The 25363-nt window shown below is 36.1% G+C and overlaps 1 protein-coding gene across 4 annotated transcripts in view; it reads left to right on the top strand.

The window, feature by feature from the left end:
• The window catches only part of SLC5A8 (solute carrier family 5 member 8), a 50026-nt gene that overhangs the window by 16178 nt on the left and 8485 nt on the right, over nucleotides 1-25363 (top strand). For all 4 annotated transcript variants that reach the window (XM_073213693.1, XM_037007141.2, XM_037007142.2 and 1 more), the window contains exons 8-13: nucleotides 1091-1179; nucleotides 2033-2145; nucleotides 10733-10800; nucleotides 16789-16875; nucleotides 19627-19832; nucleotides 23446-23549. In XM_073213693.1, coding sequence (XP_073069794.1) covers nucleotides 1091-1179; nucleotides 2033-2145; nucleotides 10733-10800; nucleotides 16789-16875; nucleotides 19627-19832; nucleotides 23446-23549 — 667 coding nt within the window. The remainder of the gene's footprint in view (nucleotides 1-1090; nucleotides 1180-2032; nucleotides 2146-10732; nucleotides 10801-16788; nucleotides 16876-19626; nucleotides 19833-23445; nucleotides 23550-25363) is intronic.

Genomic DNA, 25363 nt, shown 5'->3' with positions numbered 1-25363 from the left:
ATTCTACAGGAATGGTGGTAGCTGTAACTTTTGCTTATGTATGGAATAGTGCTTGAAGTTAAACTTTTAAGATATCTTGGGAAAATTGGGTCTTAATTTCTTACAGAAAGAAGTGCTTTTCTTTCTTTCTGAGAATAAAGAATATGTAAGCTCCAGAGAAAGTGAAGAAAGGATTCCTAAAACAACACAGACTTTTGCAACAATGAAGTGTGTTCTTATCCTATCAACAAACCATTGTGAAATGAAATCAAAGAGGTTGATAAGACAGGGTGTGTGATTCAGTCTGTACTGTGGGAGAAACAATAAATAATGGTTCAATGCAAATGAGAGGACATTTTTGTGAGCAATAATCCTCTAAGACTCTCTTGATTTAAAAACCAATTTTGCCACAAATTGCCATGGAATGCAGTGCTAAAGTCATATGCCTTTCTACCCTTACGTAATATTTATTTTTAAAAAAGGTAAATTAATAAAAAACAAGTTCATCTAAGGAACTTTTTTAAAAGAAGGATGTGCCAGGATTTCCTCTGAAAATTAGTCTGCATTTGTCACTATGTCCCATACTATATGCAGCTCTAATTATACTTTCAGTTCTAGGCAGTGACTGAAGTTCACAAAGATAGCCTACAGTCACCAAGTAAAGTTAAATGAATGCTGCTTACTTAAGTACAAATGTGTGTGAAATATTTCCTTTAAATTGGTTTATTCTTCCAAAGAATGAGAACAGCTACCTTTTATCAAGCATTTACTATATGTCACACACTATGCTGGGAACTTTACATAGATTATCTAATTTGACGTTTATAGCAATTCTATGAGGTTACTGTTATTGACCCTGTTTCACAGATGAGGAAACTGAGGATCAGAGAAATTAAGTAAAAAAAGCCACATCTGTCTGCATCTAGAGTCAGTACCCTTAACTACTATGCTATTCTTTAAGCGTTAGCAGTTAAAAGGTTTAGTTTTATGTGTTTGGAAACTTCATTTATGCAGAATAGTTTTCTTTAGTTCTTGAAGAACACAAATAAGGCACTAATTAATTTTATTTAATAGCAAATAGTACTCAAGAGCAATTTTTGGAATTTTTCAGCTAATGCCTTATTTGGTACTGGACATTCTGCAAGATTATCCAGGACTTCCTGGACTTTTTGTGGCCTGTGCTTACAGTGGAACATTAAGGTATGAACTATGACTCTAATAATACTGGTGGGATCTCTTGCTACTGTATATTTTGGCAGATAGAATTGAATTCTTGAATGGGTGCAAATGGCCCAATGTATCCACTCCATGTATCCACCCTTCAGTCTGACTCTTATCTCTACGGAGTCTGTTGTCATCCATCAGTCTCCTCTTTTAACTTGGTCCCTACTATCTGATATATAATCACAAACCCTGGAGGGTCACAGTAATAATGATCAGCTTTCACTGATTGTCAAAAATAGTGCCTATATCTTGGTTTAAAATAAACATGTGGTTAAAGCATGGTCAAATGGAAAAGTTAAATCAAAATTTTCTGCTGAATAACACACACTGTCCAAAGAATCTTGTTTTCAGTTTGTATTTACTCAATATTCTTTTTGTGCTTGCTCCAGGGAATAATTATTATTAACATGTACAATGTATGTTAGTGAAAATTCAGGAAATTAATTTTACTGATATTTATGACATATGTTAGTGAGGACTTATGATAGTCCTTTCTTTGCATAAAAAGAAAAATATGTTTTGAAGTCATTATGTAATAATACCAGATAATCTGTGTATATTCTTCTCATAGACACTAAGGATTAATTGAAAAATGGAAGCAGCATTAAATTGTCCTTTTTCACTATTAAGCCTATGGATGCTGCCTGAATCATTCTTGGATGATAACAACTTCCAGAAGGAAGATGCTGTGACCATTAAAAATAAAATAATACAGTAGAAATCTTGTTATGTTTCAGACATGACTATTTGTGTTCCCCATTCTTATTACCACTTAAAGTATTATTAAAGTTAAAGTATTATAAATCGAAAGTTTGATTTTTCCTTTCAGCACAGTATCCTCCAGTATTAATGCCTTAGCAGCAGTAGCTGTGGAAGATCTAATCAAACCTCATTTCAGATCACTCTCAGAAAGGTCTCTCTCTTGGACTTCCCAAGGAATGAGTAAGTTTCTGTTTTCACAATTCCATTTTAGCTCTAGGTAATGATTTTCCCATGGAAAATATAGAGTAAGAACCACAGAGTGTGAATGTATACACACACGTGCATGCTATGACTTAACATACCACATATTTGTAGTGAAATGTGAAAGTGTCTTCCAGCAATTAATTGTCAGAGGAACAGAAGGAACTATTTCTAGGGGAGCTATTTGGCTGTCCTTCTTTCCTACCTTCTTCCAATCCCAAATATGTGTTAAAATTCTTAGCTGCTGGAAAAAGTTCAACCCTTTTCTTTTTCAACTTCAGACACAGTTTTAAGACATATCCTTAGTCTGGAACAAGGAGCCACACTTCTTCTATATTACCTAAGAGGGTACTATCTGTTTAGGGCATGTAGTCTGTGTGTGTGTAGGGAAAATTAAAGAAACAGAGCATTATGATTTTCGACCAGTCTTGTTAGTCTGTTCTGTTTGCTCATGAAGACTGGCCTGGAAATAGTCAATACAATTGTAAAGGAATGCTGAACTTCTCTTTGCAGATTGTAGGGCTTTATTAAGGGTTAAATATCAATTTGAATGGTAAGGTTTAAAGACCCAGTTTCCAGAGGTCTCATATGTAACTCAAAGAAACCTGGCTTTTGTTCTTCATTCTTATTTTGACATCTTCAGGATATGGGTTTAAAAATGAATGGCTAACAAACTTGTTTTCTAAAAAGAATATTTAACTTCAACCCAGTAACACTAACAGACTATCAGAGAAATGGTAAATCATACTCTGTTTTGACTGGGATAAAAGATGGCAGCATGAGAAGTTAGGCAGAAACCTCCTCCCAAAACCACATATAGCACAAAAATACAGCAAATACAACTAATCCTGAAAGAGTGACCTGAAGCCTGTAGAACAGACTGCCTACATCTGGGGAAAAGAGAAGACTTCACAGTAAAGGGTAAAGAAGCAAAGATGTGATCTGGTGGGACAGAAACCCTCCCCCTCCCCTAGCCCACAGGTGCAAGGAAAAGAAACGGAGTGGGGATGGAGTAGAGGCCCAGCACTGCTAAACACCCAGACTTGGAGATCTGCTCTGGGAGCACAAACCCACATCATATGGTGCTCTGGAGATTAGTGGGGTTGGAGAGGAAAGATGGGTGGAATATTCAGAGATACTGAGATTCTAGCCACTTGTGGAGAACAGGTAAGCACTAATGACCCCCATGGGACAAAAGAAAGGTAGACACTTTGAAAGACTTCCCAACAGCAAGAGGGATGCTAAAAGAGCAAAGATTACACAGAGCTCAACGATCAGGAAAAAGGGCAGTTGGACAAAATTGTCCCAGCACACTCAGCTGAGCAGGTTGGGAACTCTCAGGAGAGTCCCACACTCCATCTCCTTGGCTGGCAACACAGATGCAAGGCCCCCCACTGCTGTATACAGCCGGCTGCTCCTTTCTCTTGTCAGGCACCAGTCTTGCACACCTGCTGCCCCTGTCATTGTGCTAGGCAAACTGGAGGGTGGCCCTGCCTATTGCAGCTATAGGGGCATAACACAGAGGCTTCACCATGCATGCTTGGCCCACTGGACCTGGCAGTGGAGGCAGGTGCTACAGCTGGGAAGGCAGGAAAGAACTCTTTCTTCCTGGCAGGCATCAGTTCTGCTTGCCTGCAAACCCCACCATTGCTACAGGTGCTCAGCAGCTCCAGAAAGTAGAGGTTCTGGGCACTAGAGGGGACCACCTTCACAAAGATTTTATACCATATGAATAAAAAAAAAATGAAGTGCCAAAGAATTTGGTCCAAACAAAAATACAGGAAAAGATGCCAGAAAGAGGGCTAAGTGAAACTGAAATCACCAATCTTCTTGATAAAGATTTCAGAATAAAAATCATAAACATGATCATGGAGCTAGAGAAAAATATTCACTATCTCACACAGGACTTCAACAAAGAGACAGAAACTTTGAAAAATACAATATCTGAAATGAAACATACAATGAAGAAATTTGAAAGTAGATTAGATGAGGTAGAGGAGAGAGTAAATGAAATAGAAATTAGAGAACAGGAAACCAAAGAAGCTGAGGCACAGAGATAAAAAAGGAGCCCTAGGAATGAATGAAAATAAGAGAAATGTGCAACCAACCAAAATGGAACTATATTCACATTATAGGGGTACCAGAAGAAGAAGAGAGAGAAAAAGGGATAAAAAGTCTTTTTTAGGAAATAATTGCTGAAAATTGACCCAGTGTGAGGCAGGAAATAGTCTCTCTGGTCATGGAAGTACAGAGGAGATCTCCCAACACAAGGGACTCTAGGAATACAACAAGAAGACATATAATAATTAAAATGGCAAAGAGCAAGGAGAAGGAGAGAATCTTGAAAGTAGCCAGAGAGAGAAAAAAGATCATTTATAAAGGAAAGCCCATCAGGCTATCATCAGACTTCTCAGCAGAAACCTTACAGGTCAGAAGGGAATGCTGTGATATATTTAATGCAATGAAACAGAAAGACCTCCAACCAAGAATACTCTACCCAGAAAGATTACCATTTAAATTTGAAGCAGGGATTACACAATTTCCAGATAAGCAAAAGTTGAGGGAATTTACCTCCCACAGTCTCTACAGGGTATTTTAAAGGGGCTGCTATAGATAGAAGTTCTCCTATGGCTAAATAGCTGGCACCAGAGAAAATAAAACCACAGTAAAGAAAGTAGACCAATTAATTACTAAGCAAATGCAAAATTAAATCAAATACTCACAAAATTAGTCAAGGGATACATAAATTGTGCGGAATATGACACCTAATATATAAAGAGTGGAGAAAGAAAAAGAAGAAGAAGGAGGGGGAAGAAAAAGAACCTTTAGATTATATTTGAAATAGCATAATAAGCGAGTTAAGACAGACTGTTAGGTAGTACGGAAGCTGCCCTTGGACATTTGGTAATCACAAATCTAAAGCTTACAATGGCAATATACATACTTATTGATAATCACTCTTAATGTAAATGGATTGAAATGTTCCAATTAAAAGGCATAGAGTTACAGAATGGATAAAAAAGACCCATGTATATGCTGCCTAAAAGAGACTTCAAACCCAAAGACATACACAGACTAAAAGTGAAGGGATGGAAAAAGATATTTCATACAACTAATAGGGAGAAAAGAGGAGGTGTTGCAGTACTTGTATCAGACAAAATAGACTTCAAAACAAAGAAAGTAACAAGAGACAAAGAAGAACATTACATAGTTATAAAGGGGTCAGTCCAACAAGAGGATATAACCATTAAAAATATCTGTGCACCCAACACAGGAACAAAAAGGACAGATCAACCAGGCAGAAAATAAGTAAGGAGACAGAGGCACTGGACAACACATTAGAACAGATGGACCTAACAGACATCTACAGAGCACTCCACCCAAAAGTAGCAGGATGCACATTCTTCTCAAGTGCACATAGATCATTTTCCAGAATAGGTCACATACTACACCACAAAAAGAGCCTCAGTACATTCAAAATGATTGAAATTGTGCCTACCTACTTCTCAACCCACAAAGATATGGAAGTAGAAGTAAATTATGCAAACAAAAAAGCCCACAAACACATGGAGGCCTAACAACCTGCTCCTAAATAATCAATGGGTCAATGACCGAATAAAAACAGAGATCAAGCAATATATGGAGACAAATGAAAACAACAACTCAACAGCCCAAAACCTGTGGGATGCAGCTAAAGTAGTTCTAAGAAGAAAGTATATTGTAAATAGGCTTACCTGAAGAAAGAAGAACAATCCCATGTGAGCAGTCTAAACTCACAATTAATGAAACTAGCAAAAGACAAACAAATGAGTCCCAAAGTCAGTAGAAGGAGGGACATAATAAAGATCAGAGCAGAAATAAATAAATTGAGAATAATAAAATAATATAAAGAATCAATAGAACCAGGAGCAGATTCTTCAAGAGAATAAACAAAATAGATAAACCCCTAGCCAGACTTATCAAGAAAAAAACAGAGTGTACACATAAACAGAATCAGAAATGAGACAGGAAAAATCACTATGGACACCACATAAATACAAAGAATTATTAGAGAATACTATGAAAAAGTATATGCTAACAAATTGGATAACCTAGAAGAAATGGACAACTTTGTAGAAAATTACAATCTTCCAAGGCTGACCCCTGAAGAAACAGAATATCTGAACAGATCAATTACCAACAATGAAATTGAAATGGTAATCAAAAACTACCTAAGAACAAAATACTTGGACTCTTCACTGCTGAATTTTATCAAACATTTAGAGAAGACCTAATATCCATCTTCCTTAATGTTTTCCAAAAAGTAGAAGAGGAGGGAATACATCCAAACTCATTCTCTGAGGCCAGCATCGCTCTAATACCAAAACCAGGCAAAGACACTGCAAAAAAAGGAAATTACAGAACAATATTACTGGTGAACTTAGATGCAGAAATCTTCAACAAAATATTAGCAAAGTGAATTCAAAGATACATCAAAAAGATAATCTGTCATGATCAAGTGGGATTTATTCCAGGAATGCAAGGATGGTACAGTATTCAAAAATCCATCAACATCATACAACACATCAACAAAAAGGACAAAATCAAATGATAATCTCAATAGATGCTGTAAAAGCATTTGACAGAATTCAACATCCATTCGTGATAAAAACTCTCAACAAAATGAGTATAGAGGGCAAGTACCTCAACATAATAAAGGCCATAAACAACAAGCCCACAACCAACATCATACTTAATAGTGAAAAGCTGAAACCTTTTCCTGTAAGATTGAGAACAAGAAGACAAGGATGCCTACTCTCACCACTTTTATTCAACATAGTCCTGGAGGTCCTAGCCACAGCAATCAGAGAACATTAAGGAATAAAAGGTATCGAGATTGGTAAGGAAAAGGTTTAACTGTCACTGTTTGCAGATGATATGATTGTACACAAAAAAACCCTAAGGAATCTACCAAAAAGCTACTAGAACTAATAGCTGAATTCAGCAGAGTTGCAGGATACAAAATTAGCACACAGAAATCTGTTGCATTCCTATATACTAATGATGAACTAACATGCAGACAGAGAAATCAGGAAAACAATTCCATTTACAATTGCATTGAAAAAAATAAAATGCCTGGGAATAAACCTAACCAAGGAGGTGAAAGACCTATACATTGAAAACTACAAGACAATCTTGAGAGAAATTAAAGAAGATACCAATAAGTGGAAATACATCCCATGCTCATGGAAAGGAAGAATTAATATTATCAAAATGGCCATCCTTCCTAAAGCAATTTACAGATTCAGTGAAATCCCCATAAAAATACCAACAGCATTTTTCAATGAAGTAGAACACATCATTCTAAAATTCATATGGAACCATAAAAAACCCTGAATAACCAAAGCAATCCTGAGAAGGAAATACAAAGCTGGGAGTATTATGCTCCGTAACTTCAAGCACTACTACAAAGCTACAGTAATTAAAACAAATTGGTACTGGCACAAGAACAGACCCATAGATCAAAAGAACAGAATAGAGAGCCCAGATATATATGGCCAATTAATGTATGATAAAGGGGCTATGGATACACAATGGGGAAATGACAGCCTCTTCAGCAACTGTTGTTGGCAAAACTGGACAGCTACATGTAATAAAATGAGGCTGGATTATTGTCTAACTCCATACACAAAAGTAAACTTGAAATGGATCAAAGACCTGAATGTAAATCATGAAACCATTAAACTCATAGAAGAATACATAAGCAAAAATCTCTTGAATATAAACATGAACAACTTTTTCCTGAAAACATCTTGGGCAAGGGAAACAAAAGCAAAATGAATAAATGGGACTACATCAAAGTAACAAGGTACTGTACAGCAAAGGACATCAGCAGAACAAAAAGGCATCCTACAATATGGGAGAATATATTTTTATATGACTTATCCAATAAGGGGTTAACATCTAAAATATATAAAGAGCTCACATACCTCAACACCCAAAAAAGAAATAATCTGATTAAAAAATGTGCAGAGGATCTGAACAGACACTTCTCCAAAGAAGAAATTCACATGGCCAACAGGCATGTGAAAAGATGCTTATTAACATCACTAATCATCACTGAAATGCAAATTGAAAGCACACTGAGATATCACCTCACACCAGTTAGGATGCCAACATCCAAAAGACAGGAAACAACAAATGCTAGTGAGGATGTGGAGAAAGCAGAACCCTCCTACAATGTTGGTGGGAATGTAAATTGGTTCAACTGTTGTGGAAAGCAATATGGAGTTTCCTCAAAAACTGAAAATAGAAATACCATTTGACCCAAGAATTCCACTCCTAGGAATTTATCCAAAGAAAACAAGATCCCTGATTCAAAAAGATGTATGCATGCCTATGTTTATTGCGGCACTATTTACAATAGCCAGTATATGAAAGCAACCAAAGTGTACAAAGAGTAGATGAAGCACAAGGAAGAAGTGGTAAATATACACCAGGGGATATTATTCAGCCATAAGAAGAAAACAAACCCTACCATTTACAACAACATAGATGGAGCTAAAGGGTATCATGGTCAGTGAAATAAGCCAGGCAGAGAAAGACAAGTACCAAAAAATTTCCTTCATTTGTAACAACAAAGCAAAACTGAAGGAAAAAAACAGCAGCAGACTCACAGACTCCAAGAAGGGACTAGCGGTTACCAAAGGGAAGGTATTGGGGATGGTGGGTGGGGATGGAGGGGGAAAGGAATTAAGGGGCATTATAATTCACAATCTCAATATAGGTAAGTCATGGGGAAGGCAGTACAGGATGGAGAAGTAATGAATCTATAACATCTTAGTATGCTGATAGACAGTGACTGCAATGGGGTATTGGGGGGGTGAGAACTTGATTATATGGGTGAATGTTGAAACCACTGTGTTGCTCATGTGAAACCTTCATAAGATTGTCTATCAGTGATACCTTAATTTTTAAAAAGGTGGAAAAATATAATACTCTGTTTTGAGCCATAATTCTATATAAAATTGCTATGACTGTAGCCTGGAATAATTACTTAATTTATATTCTTCACTGTCCCTTAAGTTTAAATAGATTGCATCATTTTATTCTATACCTGATTTTCATCCTGTAACATAATTTCAGTATGATAAAATGCTTCCTAAAGAGTATTTAGACTTGTTCATTGTGAGATTATTAAACCTGTGTGTTTTAGCAAAAAGAATAGAAGCTTTTGAAGCCAGACAGACCCAATCTTACTTCATCAATTTACTCGCTGTTAGCCCTGAGCAAACTGAATAATTCATTTGAGCCTCTGTTTCTTTACATGGAAAATAAGAACAAAAAAATTCACCTTCCAGGTACTATGAGGTTTAGAGATAATGCAAATAAATCAAGAGGCTCATGAGCTGGTGCTCAAGGAATGATGATGAGGATTAATAACAAATCAACTCTGCTAGCATAGGTAAGGTTTTCATTAATTTGGAAGGGTTATGTTAAACCATAATCTTGAGGTATGTACAATAAGGACATCATAGAGGAGAACATGAAATGATTCGAATATGTTTCCAACAACCTACAACACCAAAACCCAAATGGTGACTGTTCCTAAATTATAAAATAGAAGAACCAAGCTAAATATGTTGAGAATATTATTTATATTAGGATTAAGAGGCATAAAAAATCATTGCAACAAGAACTCTTTGTAAGAACCATTAATGTTTTCCATTTGGGTACAATTAAGATTACCTAGTAAACTTAACAGGTGTGAGTACTCGTGTAACAAAGATAGGAAGTATATAATGAAAGGAATGCAATAATTTTATGATGAGCAAATCTCTAAATCTTTTTTTTCTGTATTTTGAATTTTATGTGTGGCAAATTATATGGCTGATTTCAGCTGAATGGGAGTCTTTAAAAATAAAAATATGGGGGGGGGGTAACTTTTTCTTTAACAAGAAAATGTGCTTGGAGAAAATTTGGAAAATACTGAAAGCCAAAAGAGAAAAGAAAATCCCATAATCTGACCACCAGTGGTGGCTTGAGAATTTCTATAAAGAAATTGGTAGGAAACAATTTAGTTGAAGGGTAAATACAATACTTGTCTTGAAGCAGTTTTTCTATGCTAGTTTAACAGGACACGTAAAGTCAGAAGACTCTAATTTCTGACGTTTATTACTCCCCCCTCCCTTCATCTTGTACAGAACAGAGCTGAATTGTGTCCTGTTTTTGGCAAACTGAGAACAGAGACTGGAACCTTCCTTTAAAAACAAATGTTTGTTTGAAGATTAGATTAATAACACAATAGTTCTTAGCTTTAAATCCCCGTAGTTAATTCTAGGGATTTTTTACTTACATAACCTAATGTTGTAATTAATCCTGGGACACAATATCAGGCTTTTCTTTCCTCTTTGCACGCTGCTGATCTTGTAGGACAACACCTCTTTCTTTTTTTGGCTGGCTCTGATATACACGCCAGTCTTCATCACAGTCATATTACTTTGAATCAAAGGTGTGGAGGCTTATTCAATTGAGAATTCTAATCCTCTGGGTCTGGATTACACTGATTTTTACATTGTTCATGTAGGTGTCCTATTTGGAGCCCTGTGTATTGGAATGGCTGCACTAGCATCACTAATGGGAGCTTTGTTACAGGTAAGAGCTTATCCTCAAAGGTTTGAGTCATAATCACTAAATTCTTCTTTTTCTTTTTTAAATGTTGACATGACCATCCTTCCAGACTTCTCTCTCTGTATATCTACACATAGACATGTCAATGAACAGAAATGACTGAATTCTTTAAATTTTTTAAAATTAAACTTTCTGTTTTGAGATAACTGTAGTTGTACATCCAATTGTAAGAAAAAATTCAGAGAGATTTACCCCTTTATTCCTGGGTTTCCCTTATTGGAGGGAGTCTCAGGTTGAAGATGTGTTTTTCCCTTTCCCTGTGGATATCCAGTTGCTCCAGCACCACTTGTTGTAAAAGCTATATTTTTTCCATTGAATTGCCTTTGCACCTACGTCAAAAATCAGTTGGGCATATTTGTGTGGTTCTCTTTCTGGTTTCTCTATTTTGTTTCATTAATCTATGTCTATTTCTCTGCCAATACCACACAGTCTTGAATAATAGCTTTGTAATAAGTCTTGAAATCAGGCAGACTAATTCTTCCACTTTATTCTTACTTTTCAAAATTATTTTAGCCACTCTAGTTCTTCTGCCTTTCCATTTAAAGTTAAGGCTATTCTCTATATTTTAAACAAATCTTGTTTAGATTTTGATAAGATTGCATTAAAATTGTATATCAGTTTGGAGAGAATTGAGATCATTAGTACATTGAACCTTTGAATCTGTGAACATAGTTTATTTCTTCATTTATTTAGATTTTCTTTGATTTTTTTCATCACAATCATGTACAATGCCTGTATATATGTAGTTAGATTTATATCTAAGTATTTCATTTTTTTGAGTGATTTCAAATGGTGTTATATTTTTAATGTTGGTTTCCATATGTTCATTAATAAATAGATATACAATTGATTTTTGTATATTTATTTGGTATCCTGTGACTTTGTTGACTTCACTTACTAGTTCTTGACTCAATGACTAGACAATCATGTCATCTTCAAAAAAGGACAGCTTTATTTCTTCATTTCTAATATGTATGTATGTATGTATGGCTTCTATTTCCTTGTTGCACTGGCTTCAACTTCTGTATCATGTTGATAAGAGTGGTGAGAGTGAACACCTTTTCTTGTTCCCCAATCTGAATGGAGAAAGCATTCAGTCTTTCACTCAAGTATAGTGTTAACTGTAGGATTTTTGCAAATTCCCTTTATGAAGTTGAGGAAATTCTCCTCTATTCTTATTTGTAACTGAGAGTGTTTATTATGAATGAGTGCTTAATTTTGCTAAAGACATTTTCTGTATCAATTGATATAGCAATATGATACTCTTCTTTAACCCTTTGACATAATAAATCACACTGATTGATTTTCAAATATTAAACTAGCCTTGCACTCCTGGAACAAACTTCACTTGATCATGGTGTATAATTATTTCTAAATATTTCCAAATTCTGTTTGCTAATATTTTGTTAAGGATTTTTGCATCTATATTCATGGCAGATACTGATCTGTAGTTCTTTTTTTTTACAATGTTTTTTGCTTTGGTATCAGGGTCATACTAGCTTCATTAAATAAATTGAGAAGAATTCTCTATTTTCTGGAAGAGATCATGTAAATGGTATTAATTCTTCTTTAAATGTTTAGTAGAATACTCTAGATAAAACCATCTATGCCTGAGTGTTTCTTTTTTGTGAATTTTAAAATTATGAATTTAATTTCCTTAATAGTTATAGGGCTATTCATACTACCTGTTTTATATTGGGTGAATTATGGTCATTTGTATTTTCAAGGAATTGGTCTATTTCATCTTAGTTGTAAATTAATATGTGTGGAGTTGTTCAAAATATTCCCTTATACAATTGATTACTTCAAGATCTGTATTGATATCTTCTGTTTTATCCTTAATATTTATAATTTTATCTTTTCTCTAAAATTTTTCCAGTCTTGCTAGAGGTTTATCAGTTTTATTGATTTTTCAAAGAACTAGTTTTTTGTTTCATTGATTTTTCTGTATTGTTTTTCTGTTTTTAGTCATTGCTTTTTATTCTTATCTTTATTATTTCTTCCGTCTGCTTGCTTTGGGTTTATTTGCTTTTCTTGAAGGGGGAACCTTATATTATTGATTTGAAATTTTTCCTCTTTTGTAATGTGTTCATTAACTTCTAAAAATATCCTTCTTGGCACTGGTTTAGCTGTGTCCCACAACTGTTCATATTTTGTAAGATTTCCTTTGAGATGTCTTTTTGACCTCACTCATGGGTTATTTAAAAGTGTATTTCCAAGTGTTTGGAAATTTTTCTGTTATCTTCCTGCCACTGACTTCTAGTTTCATCCGAATGTGGTCAGAGAACACATTCTATATGATTTGAATTCTTTTACATTTTTTGAGGTCTGTTTTGTGGCCCAGGATATGGTATTTTGTATCAGTTCCATGGGCACTTGAAAAGGAAAGAATGTGTACTCTGCTGTCATTAGGCGTAGTATTCTATAAGTATCAATTAGGTACTGCTTGTTGATAGTAACAGTAACATTGAGTTCCTTTATAGCCTCTCTGATTTTCTGTTTAATTTTTATTAATTGTAGAGTGAGGAATGGTGAATTCTCAACTATAATTATGTATTTGTTTATTTTCCTTTTAGTTCTATCAGTTTTTGCTTCATATATGTTACAGTCCTCTTGTTTGATGCATATGCATTTAGGATTTCTTAATGTCTTCTTGGTGAATGAATCCTTTTAAGATTACATAATGTCCTTCTCTGATAACTTTCTTTGAAGTCTAATTTATCTGATGTGAATATAGTTGCTCCTTCTCTCCTTTGATTAATGGTTGCATGATACACCTTTTTTCATTCTTTTACTTTGAACTTGCCTGTATCATAACATTTTCAGTTTTTATGGACAGCATACAGTTGGGTCATGTTTTAAATCTATCCCATCAATTTCTGTCTTTTTATTGGTGTATGTAGAACTTTTGTATTTAATGTAATTATTATTATGTTAAGACTTAAGTCTAATATTTTTTGTTTTATGTTTATTCTTTCTGTTTTCTTTTTTTCCTCTGCCTTTCTATGGGATACTTGAACATTTTTTAGAATCCTATTTTGATTTATCTACGTTGTTTGAATTTCACTTCTAATAGAGCATTTTCAGTTGTTGCTTTAGGTATTACATTATATATACAGACTTACCACAATCTACTTGTTTTTCATATTAACAGTTCAAATATAGAAACCTTACCAACCTTTACATCTCTTTACCCAGTTTATAATACAATTGTCTTAATGTTTACATACATTTTGAATTACATTAGATGGTGGTATTTTGTTTCAATAATCTAAATGTAATTTAAAAAACTCAAGAGTACAGGAAAGCCTATTATATTTACCCATATTTTTGGTTATTGTATTCTTCTTCCTGATGTTCCAAGATTCTTTCTTTTTATCATTTCCTTTCTGTGTAGAGAACTTCCTTCGGCCATTCTTTTAGGGTAGACTGCTGGCAACCAATTCTCTTAGTTTCCTTTCATCTGAGATTATACTGATTTGCCCTTTACATCCAAAGGATATTTTTGCTGGGTATAGAATTCTGAGTTGACAGTTCTTTTTTCCCAGCATTTGAAAAATATTGTGGCACTTTCTTCTAGCCATTATTTACAGTGAAAAATATGCTGCTATTTGAACTGTTTTCCTCTACAAGTAGGTATTGTTTTTCTCCTGCCTCTTTCAGACATTTTCCTCTGTTTTCAGAAGTTTAATTACAATGTGTTTTGGCATATATTTCTTTCAGTTTATCCTGTTTAAAGTATGCTCAGCTTTTGAATCTATAGGCCAAATTTAGGAACTTGAGATATTATTTCTTTGAGTATTTTTCACCCTCACTCTCTTTTCTACTCTAGGATTCTGATGAGATGAATGTTAGATTTTTTTGTTATACTCTCACAGGTCTTGGAGATTCATTTCACATTTTTAAAGTCTATTTTCTCTGTTGTTCAAATTGGGTAATTTATATTGGTCTGTCTTCCAGTTCACTAGTTATTTCCTGTGTCCTTTCATTCTTCTATTGAACCTATCCATTGATATTTTTTCCAGTTATTACATTTTTCAGTCCTAAAATTTCCATTTGGTTCTTCTTTACACATTTTTGCTAAGGCTTTCTATTTTTTTACTAAGACCACCTGTTTTTTCATTTGATTCAAGTGTGTTCCAGTTGATGAAGCAATTTTATCCTGGTTGCTTTAAGACTTTGTGAAATAATTCTAATGTCTCTGTCATTTCTGTATTGGCATGTATTAATTTTCTTTTTTCATTCAGTTTGAAATCCTTCTAGTTCCTGCTGTAAAAAGTGCATTTCAGTTGAAACCTGGACATTTCCATATTATATGATGAGACTATAGATCTTACCTAGATCTCATATGTTTGTTTGCTTTCCCTGGTACCACTTCAGTGGGGTAAGGGAAGGCACTGCCTCATTACTGCCAGTGGAGATAGAAGTTCAACTTCCTCATTTGGCCTCTACTGGCACCCAAGGGAGGAGCTTCTTGTTTGCTTGGTGGTAGTAGTCTTCATTCACATCATGGTGGTAGTGGTTTTCTTATTGCTGAGCGATGTGAACATCCTGATGCTCCACTAGTTCTCCTATGAAATTACCCCAACAGGGAAGGAAAGGGGTGCCTTGTTTAGGCTGGTGGGGATGCAATCTAGGCTCCTTACTTGGCCTTTTCTACAATGTGTGTGTAAAATAGTTTATTCTGTGGTATTTGGCTGGAATTGAGCATTTATTGTCTAAGAGTTTTCTACTTGCTATGTTGTTCTTTTTCTAGTCTTATGACTAGAGAAAATAGGTTTTTGTTGAGCATTTGTTTTTGTTTTGGTCTGCATCTATTGTCATTTAGGGGTTGCTAGCTTCTTCACCTCTAAGACTGGAATATATGGGGCAAAGAGAAAGCTCAGAGAGCTCACCACTGTGTCATTCTTTAAGTTCCAAGGTCCTTAGCCAGTCTGCCTTCTCTCTACTTTTCAGATTCTTAGGTTTTTTTCTATGTAATATCCAGAATTTTTAATTAGCAGGAGGAATAGGGAAAATTACATCTACTTCACCTCCCCATAAGTGAAAATACCTTTCTTAATTTTTTTGGTCCTTCACCTACTGTGGTGTTTGCTTCTCTGGAGGTATTGGAATGGAGAAGACAGACTAATCTTTGGAATAGTGTCCTCTTTCTGAATTTTGTGTACACTTCCCTGTTTTAGCATCCAGACCTCAGCACCAATTCTTCCTTCTGTCTGGGGCACCCTTCAGCTAAGAATTATATTCTTTGGGTTGTAACTTAAACATTATTATTTGAAAAGACTCCTTTTGTTCTCTGGACAAGTTTGAGTTCCCCTCTGCCAAATGTTCCCAGAGCACCTTGTATTTCTCTTATCATCTCCATTGCCATACTTTATTGCAGTTATTTCTTTAATGTCTGTTTTACTAAATGGTTCATTATTCCATGAAGGTGAAGATTATAACATTGTTGTTCAATATTGTATCAAATATCTGATACCTACTGCCCTATCTAGGACTAAGGCATTTTATAAATTCAGGTTGAATGTGCCTATTTATATATTGGTTCATAAATACCCATCTGTCTGATCACCCCAAATGCTACCTGAAACTTCCCTGCCAAAGCACAAAGCACAGAGAGATGATGTGATTGATTATTAATGTCTGGAACTGCTGGGCGAGGAGGAGTGTCCCTCTTGACTTAATTCGTATAGGTGCTTTCATTGTCTCATGATTATCCACCTTTACATTTTGCTTCCTTTATTCCTTTATTCACCTGAGTGAACAGATGGATACCTGAGGCTGAGAAACAGAAGCTTCTAAGCACTGATTACGTCTTTGTCAGTGACAAGACTTTCATGATTTTAAAGAAGAGTCTGAATACTTTAAACCCTCATCCTGATGAGATTTCTTCAAGACATTTTTAACTGGCAATTAGCAATCTCAAATCCAGATTTTTTATTATTTTCATAGGCTGCACTCAGCATATTTGGCATGGTCGGTGGACCCCTTCTGGGCTTGTTTGCTTTGGGCATTTTGGTTCCCTTTGCCAACTCAACTGTAAGTATAAAGAATGAATATGTGTGAAGCTAACTTTCGCAACTATAGTAGCAGCTCTATAATTTTTCTCAATAAAAATAAATGGTTCCTTTGATATCTGTCATTTGTGAATTGTCTTGATGACTTAAATTATTTATATTGACTTTGCTGGGTATACAATGAAGTACTATGCATTGAGACAGTACATGTGTTAAGCTGAATGGATACTGCCTGAATGATTTCTAAATTATATAAATATAAATTATTATATTATACATTATACAATATAATTATATAATATATAACATAACTAAAAGATACATATGAAATGATATGGTATGATATGTATTATGATATATATGTTGTGATATATTATGAATGTTATATATAACAAAAGGAAAAATACTTATTTGTGTATTTACCTTTTGGCCCTTCTTGAAAATTAAGGGTTAGGACATAAAGAAAGAGGTTTAGAGGATCAGATATGAGAGATTTAAGGACAGTAGAGCTGAGGATACCTGTGAATAATAGCCAGAGTACAGCAAAGAGAAGCAATATGATTAGATCTTCACCACCATGGCCTGTAGCTCCAACAACATGGTTCTAGCCCCTGAGGGTAATCATAATTGGGAATAGTATCCAGAAAGAGGTAATATCTGTGTTCTACATAGACATATCTCTACTTTGATGTGCTAAATTGTGTTTGGAATAAACAAATTTGAATTATTTCTCTGGAAACCAGGAAAAACTTCACTGGTTCCATCCTGCTAAAAGTTAAGTTCAGGAAAAACTGATCATGTAGGTATAGTTGTTTCAGACAGATACAGAATAACTGTAGAGTTATGACTTTGCATTTGGAATCTATTTCCCTCTTGAGGCACTAGGAGTTTGTAAGGCAGATGTTAAAAGGGCTGTTTTGGTTTCACAATAAAAGAGTGGTTTGTTTCCTCCTTAGAATGTTGAAGCTTTGATTATACTCTTTCCATTATGAAATGTGTAGTGGTTTGTTGAGTGTCTGAAACATTAGAAACAGACTGACTTGGTTTTTCTTTTTTGAGAGGGCATCTCTCATATTTATTGATCAAATGGTTGTTAACAACAATAAAATTCTGTATAGGGGACTCAATGCACAGTCATTAATCAACCCCAAGCCTGTATCTCAACAGTCTCCAATCTTCTCAAGCATAACAAACAAGTTCTTACATGGTGAACAAGGTCTTACATAGTGAATAAGTTCTTACATAGTGAACAGTGCAAGGGCCAGACTGACTTGGTTTTTGACATATGTTGCCTCTGTGAGTTGCTTCCAGAACAGTTGTACCTGACTAGATCTAAAACACCCTTTTTCAGGGGAAGAAGATACTATTATTCCTGTCACAAGAACTACTTCTTTTTACTATATCCATGTTTTTCACCAGCAGAATATCTATCCTTACCTTGGAGTGGGCTTCCTCCCTTCCTCATTCCCTTCCTTTCTCCCCCTTCCTCCCTTCCTTTCATTCACTTCTATTCATTACTTCCTTCCTGCTTTCTTTCCTTCCCTCCTCTCATTCATTCATTCATTCAATATTTATGGGGTGAGCACTATCTTGGGAGTAGAGAGAACTGAATATTTCTGTGTGCATGGGTTTCATAATTCTGTGAATCCTTAATCAAACCATGTACAATGCAGAGAGTAAGCAAGTCTGGCCTTGTTAAAAGCTGGCCAATCTACTATTCTCACCTCATGCTATTAAAAATATTTCTTGCATGTCTGCTATATGTCCAGCATTGTGGTAAGTGCTGGGGTACTGAAAAAAGGAACCTAATTCTGTTCTGAATAGTTCATAACTTAATGAAGAGCTCACAGTCCTTGTCCCCAGTATAAATCCTCTGATTTGGTCAATAGGCTTCTTGTTTGTCCATCAACACACCATTTTTTTTCTACCCTATGATTTTGCTTATGTTTTCCCCTTACATCATATATTCTCTCCTGTTTTCTCTTTATGGAGCCTGCAGCACAGGCTGCCATGTCTGATCATATTCTTAAAGGAAGCCTGGAAATTTCACCACAGAGGAAGGGAAGGGCTTTCAGCTCAACATTTGCTTTTGTCCCCATGATCTGGAGCTGGGGCTTAAATCACTCAAGGGCTAGCAGAACACCTACATTACTGGTGAAAAGCAGAAGTAGGGACCCAAGTCTTCCAAAGGCTGGGAAACCAAATGTCTTCAGTGAGGACATCTCCAGCTATCTCTGGAAATGCTTGGTTTGGTTGTATGCAGCACTGCAGTCATTTGTGAAAACTGCTGGCTATTTTCCCCCTAAAGACTGAAGTACAGTGATAATCACACATGTTGTTAGGTCTAGGAATAAACTCATGTATGCTTTCTTCATAGACTGTTGCTCATATAACTTGCCATTTGTTCACAGATGAAATAAAAACAGAGGGGACAACTGGCCTGGAGGTGACTATGTTGACTGTTGTAGTTACTTGAGTGTAAAAAGACAAGGGAGGCCAGAACACAGTGCTGGCCATGGAAACAGAGTGCAAGGAATGGAATTATGAGAGATATAAAAATAAAAAGCCATGAGACTTGGTGATTGGCTAGATAGGGATATGAAAAAGGGAGGGGGTTACAGAGTCCCCAGGGCCCTGGGCTGATGGACCAGGGGTCCATGCTGCCCTTGACAAGAGACGTGCCCTTGGACCATGTTGAGCTTAACCTTCTAATGCTAATTTCCATCTCAAAGCAAAGTTTACTGTATTTCTTTTAAAAGTATTTGTTTTGCAGGGAGCAATTGCTGGTCTGCTGGTTGGATTTGCCATTTCTTTGTGGGTTGGAATTGGAGCTCAACTTTATCCTCCACTTCCTGAGAGAACTATGCCACTAGGCCTTGAAACCCACGGCTGTAATAGCACATACAATGGGACAAATTGGATGACAACCACAGAAATGCCATTTTCTACTAGTGCTTTTCAAGTATATAATGTTGAAAGGTATTGAAATAAGCTTTATAATGTCATATTTTTAACAAATGTGTGACAGGTAGAGAACCCCAGTTGCTTTTTGTCTTGCTGTGATTTTTTTCCCCCTAATCCTACAATGTGTAGAGCCCATGTGGCTTTCTGGCTATAATATTTTGTTTGGAAAAAGCAAAAATAATGCTGTATTTTCTTAATTTAAATAGAAACTTCTGCCTCACCTATAGATCCAGAGATGACTTAAATAGTACCAAAAAAAGATTTCTATTATGGGTAAATGCTAACAAATACCAGCTCCAGTTGAATGAAAAATTGTCTTCGTCAACTGAAAAAAATTTTAAATAACAAGTACAATTATAAAAGAAACATTGTTTATGTAGTCTTTGAAGTATAGCTTTCACAGACTAAAAGCTACAATTATCTAAATATGTTGGATAATTGCTATTTGTTCACATTTAAAGATTCCAAATCTTTACAGCACTAGCAATGAGTTGCAGCTTTGATCTTTTTGCTAGAGTTTTCAGTCTGCAGTTCATTTTTGAGCTCCTGGAGACTGATGTCATCTGATTTTTTAAAAAATTTTGGTATCATTAATATCCAATCACATGAGCAACATTGTGGTTACTAGATTCCCCCCATTATCAAGTCCCCAACACATACCCCATTACAGTCACTGTCCAGCATAGTGAGATGCTATAGAGTCACTACTTGTCTTCTCTGTGCTGTACTGCCTTCCCCGTGCCCCTCCCCCCCACATTATGTGTGCTAATCATAATGCCCCCTTTTCCCCTTATCCCTCCCTTTCCACTCACTGTCCCCAGTACCTTTCCCTTTGGCAACTGTTAGTCCATTCTTGAGTTCCAAGTCTTCTGCTGTTTTGTTCCTTCAGTTTTTGCTTTGTTACTATGCTCCACATATGAGTGAAGTCATTTGGCACTTGTCTTTCTCTGCTTGGCTTATTTCACTGAGCATAATACCATGTTGTTGCAAATGGTAGGATTTGTTTTCTTCTTATGGCTGAATAGTATTCCATTGTGTATATGTACCACATCTTCTTTATCCATTCATCTACTGAGGGACACTTAGGTTGCTTCCATGTCTTGGCTATTGTAAACAGTACTGCGATAAACATAGGGGTGAATATGTCTTTTTGAAACTGGGAATCCTGCATTCTTAGGGTAAATTCCTAGGAGTGGAATTCCTAGGTCAAATTGATGTCATCTGATTTTTAAAAATGATATAGACCTTTTGGTAGATGAGTGTTTATTGTGTAGTGGATGTGAGGGCAAGACTTGCTTTAGTGGACATACAAATATCCAGCCTTAAAGCACAAACCACATGATATGTTCAAGAAATGCAAACATGAGGTTGCTGCCTGCAAAGTATTGCCCCAGTTCCAGCTCACCTAGAATGAAACCATCGGAGAATCATTCCCTTTGGATCAAGACATGGTATCTCCTTCTTAAAATGGACACACTCTTAAGAGAAAGAATGTAACCTTATTATTAACAATTCATGTCCCAGAGGGCATTCAGCTATGAGAACACTTGCCAGTGGGAGTTCCAGGCTGTTAAACTCTGCATGGTTAGAGAAAAAACGTAGCTCCAGAGGCTGAGGCATATCTGGGGAAGGTTTGATTTAATGGGGTGCTGTGTGTAAAGGCCAAGGAAATGCAGGGAACATTCTGGACAAGCATGAAAGCACTAATGGGGGGATGGGAGGCTATTAGAGTCAGAAAGGGAAAAAAGATTAATGGAAGTAGTTCTTGTCACAGAAAATGACCAGAAGGGAAATTGGATAAGAAAATAAACAATTAAACAATAGGTTGCGATAAGTGGTGTTCACGCGCTATCATGAGAGCCAAGAGGAGGAAGAGCCTAACGCTTGTTGGGCGGAGTCAAGGAGACCTTTGAGTTTTGCATGAGCCTGAGTTAATCAGGAGAACAAGGGTGGGCAGAGGGGACAAAAGGAAGCAGCAGCACATGTGGTAGAGTGGGAAAACATTAGCAGAAGTATGAAGGGTTAAAGCTACACCGTATCTTAGGAAATCATACCTAGTTGAATATTGCTAGAGTACACGAGTAACAACAAGGAAGATGAGTAAGATAGGCAGCCCTTTGGTTGCCTAGGTACTGGGTTTCAATTACCTGCATTCAATTTTTATTTTTTAAGTTCCCAATGCATGATGGGTATATATTGGTAGCTTGTCTCAAATTTTTCTTACTTATTTAGGACTTCTTGATAAATTAGACACAAGATATATTCTGAAAGTATTTTTGTCCCACTTTGTAGGTTGCCTTTTTACTCTCTTACTGACACTTTTCAGTGATCAGAATTTCTTAATCTTAATTAAGTTCAGTTTACCACTCTTGTTCTATATAGTTAGTCCTTTGTGTGTCCCAGTTAAATCTTTGCCTACCTTGAGATCATAAAGATATTCCTTTAATTTTTCATAAAAGCTTGACTACTTACATTTAGGAATGTGATCCACTTTTGAATTGATTTCTGTAGGTGCTGTGACCAAGATTTGTTTTTTCCCATGTAAATATCTAATTAAGCAAGCACCATTTATTGAAAAGACTCTCCTTTTGCCCCATTGCAAGGCAGGACGTAAACCCAGGATGACTATTTACCTGTGGGTCTGTTTCTCAATTCTCTATTCTATTATATTTTATCTGTTTTTGGTCCAATAATACCACACTGTCTTAATGTCAATACTCAATGTGTTTCTCTTCTTTCTGGGATCTTGGCCTCTCGCATTCCAGTTGCTGTGATCTCTCTGTTGTCCTAAAAAAACCCTGCCTTGCCCCAACCCCCAGTTTTTGCATATTGTTCTTGGCAGGATGGTTGGTCTAAATCAAGCTGTTCTGTCCAAGCTGAAAGCGGGATCCTAGAGGAACAGTTTTAGAAACACGTCAGATCATGTCCCTCCTCCACTTAAACTCCAGCCACGACTGCTGCTGCCCAGAGGGTGAAACCCAAACATATGAGCCCTACACAGAGACGCCTGCCTACCCCTACCCCTCATCTTGTGTCACTCTGTATCTTGCGTACTCTGCTTTTGTCAGCTGGTGTTTATCTCTCCCTAGGACGCTTTTCTCAAGAACACTTTGTTATTCAGATCTCAGTTCAAATGTCACTTCTTCACACAGGCTTTCTCCGACCACCATTAGGTGTAGTTCCTTTGTTAGTGTCACATATTCCTTCCACTGTTAATATCACATGACCTGTTTTATTTTCCTGATGGCACTTTCCACCTATGGAAATTTTTATCTATGTAGTAATAACTTTACTTGTTTAATGCATTTCTTTCCCCATTAGAATGTAAACTTTATGAGTGCAGGAGTCTTACCTACCTTTTCAGTGGTAGACTTCCCAATGATAAGAACAGTGCCTGGAACATACAGCAGAGTTGAATGAATACACATTAACATTTAGTATTATAGTGCTTGGCCAAAGTGAGGTCATACTTTTAATTCTTGATCAGGTAAGATGAAATGGGGACAGCAGATTGTGACATTAAAAGCAGTAAATGTCTTTTGACTTTGCCATGAGGATTGCTGACACATATTTTTGTTGCAAGTAGCATCACATGCCATCTTACAGGCATGCGTTTGTTTTCCTTTAGGACTCCCCTGATGGATAACTGGTATTCTCTGTCATATCTGTACTTCAGCACTCTTGGAACTTTGGTGACAATATTCATGGGAATGCTTATCAGTTTACCAACAGGTAACCACCTAAACATTAATATTGTTGTATTTGTCTATATGTCAGTTTTTAGAATATCTGTTTTATTGTTCCTTATGTTACTTTACTCTAATCCTGTTAACAACTAGTTTAATTATTTGTTCCATTTTACTCTTGGGAGATTTAAGCACCTGGACTTGAAAGCAGAAGACTCATCTCAATTTGAATCTTTGTTCTGCCATTTACTGACTGCATGAACTTGGGGAAGTCCGCCTGGCTACTCTGAGCTTTAGCTGTTATACATCTAAAGTGAGGATAATAACACTTGATTTGCCTATGTCACAGGTGGCTGGGAGATAAAAATGCAGTGCTTGAAAAAATCACATATAATTACTACAGTGGTAGGGATTCTACATGTAACTTTAAGACAACCTGGTGTCATGATCTTTTCATTGACACTGACTTTGTATAAACTATTAAGAAGTATACATATGAAAGGAATAAAAATTATAAGCTTTATATCTAAACACAGTGTGAAAGCTTTTTTCAAATGTTCATAAATTAAAAAAAAAAATCAAACACTGCTCTCTGGGGTAGCTATGGAGCGTTTATCCTGGGACTTCATTTTGTCCTCATTCTGTGAGCTGCCTTGGTCTCCCTGCTGTGTTGGATTCCCTGCTGCCTGCATCCCATTGCTCCTAATTCTTGTTTAAGACCCTTAATTGAATGGAGCACATCCTTGGAAAGGGTGGACAAGAGAAGAGATTGTAGAAACATTGTGTCTCTGAAAAAAAGTCTTTAATCTGTTTTACTCGATAGATCATTTGTTTGAGTAGAGAATCCTAGGTTGAAAATAGCTTTCCTGTTTCCAAGAGGGTGTCTTAATTTTCTTCTAGCTTGTTACGTTGCTGTTGAGAGTTCCAAAGCCACTGCTTACCCTGTGCAGGTGACCCACTTGATAGTGACGGCCTTGCCGCAGGCCCTCAGTAAGGTCCTTTCAATCTGAAGACCCATTCTAAAAGTAATGCCCCTATCCAGTTCTAGGACATCTTCCTATATTATTTCTTTTGTAATTTCCTGCTATTTTCTGTTTTCTGGTTCTGGCAGCTCTTGTTAGTTAAATGTTTGAGTCTTGGACAGTCTAATTTTCTTATCTTTTCTCTCCTATTTTCCACCTCTGTGTCTTTTAGGTCTGCTACATGGAATATTCTTTACAATTAATTTTCCAATAATTCTCAAAAGAACACTCTGATCCAGTTTTGAGAATAGTCTGAGGGAAAGAGGGCAGATAGGAGGCTTTTGCAGTAATCCAGGTGAGCAATCACAGTGGCTTGGACTGAGGGGAGTAGGGTGGAGTTGCTGAGAAGTGCTGGACTTCCTCATTTCCTACGTTCCCTTCACGTGTACCCTCACAGCAACCAAACTACAGGAAGGTGGCTCCACTGAGCTCTTTATCAAATGGGTCACTAGTCAGAATTCTTACACTTTGCCCAAGGATGTCCGATGTCTTTATGCTACAAAGCTACCAGCAATGTGTCATTTTAAGGAATTCGATTAATCAATTACTGTTTTTTAGCACTTGAATAGCACTACCTTTCAAACTTCTATGACACTTGTACTTAAAATAAACAAATTATGTTAATCATTATAGGTGATAGCAATATATTAATTATAATGTCATATATTTGAATGTATGATTTTTATGCATTTATAATGAGGTTTGCAGGTATTTGTTACTTCTGAAACAGCTGTTTTAAACTATTATCTTTCTTTTCAATAAGGACGGTGCTTTTTCTCATAAATAAAATTAATAGAACAGTAGGTTTATTCTCATCTGTTTTGATGTATTTTAAGAC

This window comes from Manis javanica, chromosome 10 (assembly GCF_040802235.1).
Source record: "Manis javanica isolate MJ-LG chromosome 10, MJ_LKY, whole genome shotgun sequence".
NCBI classification, from domain to species: Eukaryota; Metazoa; Chordata; class Mammalia; order Pholidota; family Manidae; genus Manis; species Manis javanica.
Note: the sequence above shows the minus strand (reverse complement) of the source record. Positions and strands in the feature narration are given on the sequence as shown.